General features: G+C 27.4%; 1 protein-coding gene across 1 annotated transcript; it reads left to right on the top strand.

Moving 5' to 3' along the window:
• The first annotated feature begins 2,134 nt into the window (after positions 1-2,134).
• On the top strand, positions 2,135-4,006 carry LOC107462202 (proton pump-interactor BIP131-like). The gene is made up of 7 exons (XM_016080766.3): positions 2,135-2,425; positions 2,506-2,703; positions 2,794-2,919; positions 3,014-3,169; positions 3,264-3,458; positions 3,622-3,720; positions 3,812-4,006. The coding sequence occupies exons 1-7, from the start codon at positions 2,225-2,227 to the stop codon at positions 3,920-3,922; spliced, it is 1,086 nt and encodes a 361-aa protein (XP_015936252.1). The 5' UTR covers positions 2,135-2,224; the 3' UTR covers positions 3,923-4,006.
• Positions 4,007-4,877: the final 871 nt, after the last annotated feature.

Raw genomic sequence — 4,877 nt, forward strand, 5'->3', positions numbered from 1 at the left:
TTAAGTGTATTATTATCAATATTTAAATTGAATCGTTATTTTTAATATTTAAAAATATTTTATTGTTGTGATTTTTGAATTATTGGAATGAATATTAATTTTTGAAAAAAATTAATACTTTTATAAAAAATACACACGGGACGATATTTATATATTTTATAAAGCATATATATTTTTTAACTTGATTTTATTAAACTTTGATTAAATTTTAGTATGCATTCTTATATATATTTGATTTATTATGAAATTTAATAATATATTATAAGTATTAGAGATTTGTTATAAGTGTTTTGGTTTGGATTAGTTGGGAGACTCTGACTAGAAAACCGTAATTAACGGTGATTATGACGTTAACTTAGATGCATCTAACTCAGACCTTAACTAACAGGAGCATTGCTAGTCCAACGTGTAGGCCACACGTTGGATCTGTTATACCGTACGGGTACACTAGAGGAGAGGGCTACCCTTAGAGGTGAAGTCGTCCTAAGTGTGTAATATTTAATTTGATTTGTCTTCTAAAATGAGAACTCTCATTTCAGTTTATTCCGCTTAATTATTTATCTATTTATTTACATAATTAATTAATATGAATTCCTTATCTTTGGAAAGAAATATAATTTTTATGGTAAAACTTATATTGTCTCGTATAGGTTATAGATGTAATGTTTGCTCACTAAATTGCAAAATTCACCCTATTATATTCTCATGTTTTTCAGATACAGGAGTCATTTCAGGTTCCATTCCACCTGCCCCTCAGACCTCAGTAGATCTTAGTCATTTCGGTGAACCCTTTTTCTTTTCAAGGCTACGTAATTAATAATATTTTGTGATTTATAATTTTTAATTAGTTATTTTTAATATTTTTAATAGTATAAGATTATATTTAATAATATAAAATTACATATTTTTTATGATTAAATATCAACATATTTTTTATGAAATTACATATTTAATCATAAATTAATATATGTTAATCCCTAAGATTTTCTCTTGGTCTATTGCTATTTACTCTTACCTAACTAGCTACCTAGCTATATTAATTTACTAACCAACAATTCATGATTTAGCAATAGTTCACTCATCCACTTAAACAAGTATTAAAAAATTAAATTTTATTTTATATATATAATAATTTATTGATACATGTAATATAAATCTTTAAATAAAATTTAGGTATGTAAAAAAATAATCATTAATTTATTAGATTAAAAACCAATAATTATAATTCAAATAACATAATTTTTTCATATTTACTTATATATGTATTTTTATTATTATTTTTCTTACTAAAGTTTAAACAATTTGAAAGATGTTTCTATATATTGGCAATGTCATAGAAGAGTAAAAATGGAATAAAAAAACTCGGAATGAACAAATCTCCAATTTGTATTTTTAATATGGGGTGATAGTGGTATTTTTTAATAAGGTGAAAATTTAGTGTATTTTTAAATTGTATGGATATCACAAATTTGAGGGTCAAATTTGTGATGTTTTAATTTTTTTTTGTTGATACCACAAATATGAAGGTTAGATTTGTAACTTTTAAAAAAAAATTTAAATACCTAAATCTAAGAGTTAGATTTGAGTTTTTTATTTTAAATTTTTTTAAATATGCAAATTTGATCCTCATATTTATATTTTAATATTAAAAAATTTTAAATGTTTAAATCGGATTCTCCAATTTACTTTACCCCAGGAAAAAAAATTATTTCAACACAAATAGGATCTTTTAATTTGTGCACTATGAAATTTGACCCTCACACCAATTAACCATAATGATAAATTACACACAATCTTCTTCCATATAAAAAAAAATTAACCACAAATCTCTTGTTTTTTATTTATTATTTTCATCTACAAATATATATTTAGTTCAATTCACATGATCATCTTCAATATATAACTCTAGCTGACTGAGTACTATTAAAGAATGGAGATTAGCCGTTGACTTTCTTGGCGTGGGGTGCAAGAACTTGACCACATGATATGAAACTACTTAATTAATTAGCTATTGAATTATCGTTACTACCCTTCAGCTTTTGCATAATTATTGTATCCATAAAAATCAGAACTATATGCCTCTCAGTTAATTTTCCAATCACCTTAATTATTAGAGTATTTCCCATAAAATTGTTCTGCATATTGTCCTGTTTAAATTTTTCTTAGCATATACTATATAAGAATCAATTTTTAAGATTTTGGGGGCAAGGAATTGAAGCAAACCATGTCATCATCATCAAATCCATCATCAGAAGTTGCACAAGAGGATGATGAAGTCCCAAAACTAGTTCATCAGTTCTATTTTGTGAAGCTTTGGCCATCATCAGAGCCTGATTCAATATCTCAAATCAAGAAACAAGAGCTCACAGTGGAGAAAATGAACCGAGACATTTGTGAAATCACTAATAAAATCAAAGAGAAAATTGTAAGCATTGATTTCAGCCTTCAATTTTGATATAGAAGACAAAGAATAATATAATGATGTTATGCTGTTTTTGTTAACAGTCAGAAAAGGACTATGTTGCGTCTGGGATGAGAAGCTCATACTACTGGAAAATGGAATGGAGACGCCGCGTGGCGCGAAAAGGGAAGATACTAAGTAACTTGTATGTGGCTCTTGATGAATTGTGTTTCATGAACAATGCACCTAGGAGAAGATCTAAGAAGAAGAAATGCTTCAAGGAAGAAGAGCTTGATAACCATGTAAGAGCTTAGAACTTTAGTAGTGTATATATTGTGCTGTGATTAATCTCTATCTACATCTTACACTTGATAACAATGTATATTGTATAGAATCTGAATGCATTGATGCGACATGGAAGCATGAGTCTCGCGGAAGAAAAGCAAATTCTGAGGAACATAAACACTCATCAGAGAGATGCTGATAAATTCCAGTCACTAGAAGTGCTTAGAAATACTGTAATTTAAGGACTTATAAGTTATGATCTTTGATTTGATTAAAATTTATACCAAGGTAAGCATTGAAGTTTGGAGTGTTGAAAATTTTAAACAGATCAAATGGGGTTACTATGAGAATCATTGCCATAAGCTACTGAGAGAAATTGAACAATTCCAAAACCAAAGGAAAAAAGCTGCTGCCAATGCTTCTGCAAAGGGGAAGATTCCGGGCTATGTATCGATGAAAAACGCCATAAAGAACCAAATCAAGGTGAGTTATGGCATTGACATCCAAGCAGCACATTCAATTATTCATGTCATAAGATGCTACTTGTAACAGATTTTTTTTTCTTAACTTGTTATAGGTGTTCTGTGATGAATCTTCGGAGAACAGAAAACAAGAGATGGCAGAATGTACCAAAATTAGAAATGCAGAGAAAAAACAAGAGGTCATAAACCAAGAATTACATTCTTTGAAAACAAAGTTGGGAGAAAAGCAGAAGAAAAAGGGTGAAGCATATGAATCCATTACTAAACTGAAGCAGTTATATGATGAAGAGGTATGAATATGATTTGCTATCATTTCTCGATTTCATTTGTAAGAATACGATTTACTATTAACTTGATGAATCAAAACCTTGCTTGCTTGAGTTCATAATATGGATAAACTTGTTTGCTGAAAATTTATTTAATTCACTTAATATGTTATCTAAAAAATTTCAGGTTACCAACTATTACAAGTATTGTTCACTCATGAACAAAGTGCAACACCTGGCTGAAAAGAAAGATACAGCAGCGCTTGATAAATTGTCGCGTTACGAGGTTGGTAGTTTACAAAAAGAGTCGATTTTCATTGAAACAAGGTTCATTTTGATGATTAGAGGTTTTTTTTTTGTATACTTTGATGTGTTAGGTTGACAGATTTATGTTGGAATGGAATTCTAACAAAGCTTTCAGAGAAGCTTATGCGAAAAAGATTATGCAATCACAACAAACACAGAAAATAAACAGAGATAGGAGTTAGGGAACAACTGAGTAGTCGATGCAGTTGTTGTGATGTTATGCTACAAGAATATTGATAAAATAAAAAATAAAAACAGGAAGCATAAGGTATTTCAATGTTCTGATAAATGGACTGGTCATCGAACCGTTTTAGTTATTAGTTTATTAGTTTAATCAGTCTAATTGTTTAACTAAAAAAATTATTTTAAAATAAAATAATAAATAAATTATAAATAAATATCTTAAAATATAATTATAATCTAATATAAATCTTAAAATATTTTGCAAATTTAAAACTCTATATGAAATGTCATCAAGCAAAACTATATTATCTTATTAAAATACAAACTCAAAAGTTAAATAATAAAAAAAATATCAAAATATTAAATGTCAACATAAAAATTTGTCACCAATCATCAAAATTCGCAAAAATTTATTAAATACTCAACATTAGAAGCTAAATTTCAACTTTAATAGAATACAAGTTCATGAACAATTAGAGTAACTCCTGGGGATGCAGGGCACATTTTTCGCTTTAATAAATTATTTATCAATGATGATTTTTTAATAATAGAGTATCCAATTATTCTAGCTGAAACCTTTATACAGTGACATGAATAATTCACTTTAACTTAGTTATATTCATTTGAAACAAATACTAAAGAGTGAGAACTAGTGTAAAACTTAAAAAGAAAAATAAATTTATTTTTATAAAATGAAAAACACAAAAAATAGCCTTAAAGATTATATACAGCAATCAGATAGAGTATTTTGCCAAATAAACTTATAAGAATGCTGTAACAGAAAAAGAAGTACAAAATTATTACCCATACGGTTTAAATTATGTTTTCCATGCATAGATGTTAAATTAGAAAAGAAATTCTTTTTAGCAATAAAAGAAATTCTTTTGCCAAATAATTATTAAAAGAATGACACAATTAAAATTGACACTTAATTGTTACATAACCCACTGGACC

This window comes from Arachis duranensis, chromosome 8, assembly GCF_000817695.3.
Source record: "Arachis duranensis cultivar V14167 chromosome 8, aradu.V14167.gnm2.J7QH, whole genome shotgun sequence".
Lineage (NCBI taxonomy): Eukaryota > Viridiplantae > Streptophyta > Magnoliopsida > Fabales > Fabaceae > Arachis > Arachis duranensis.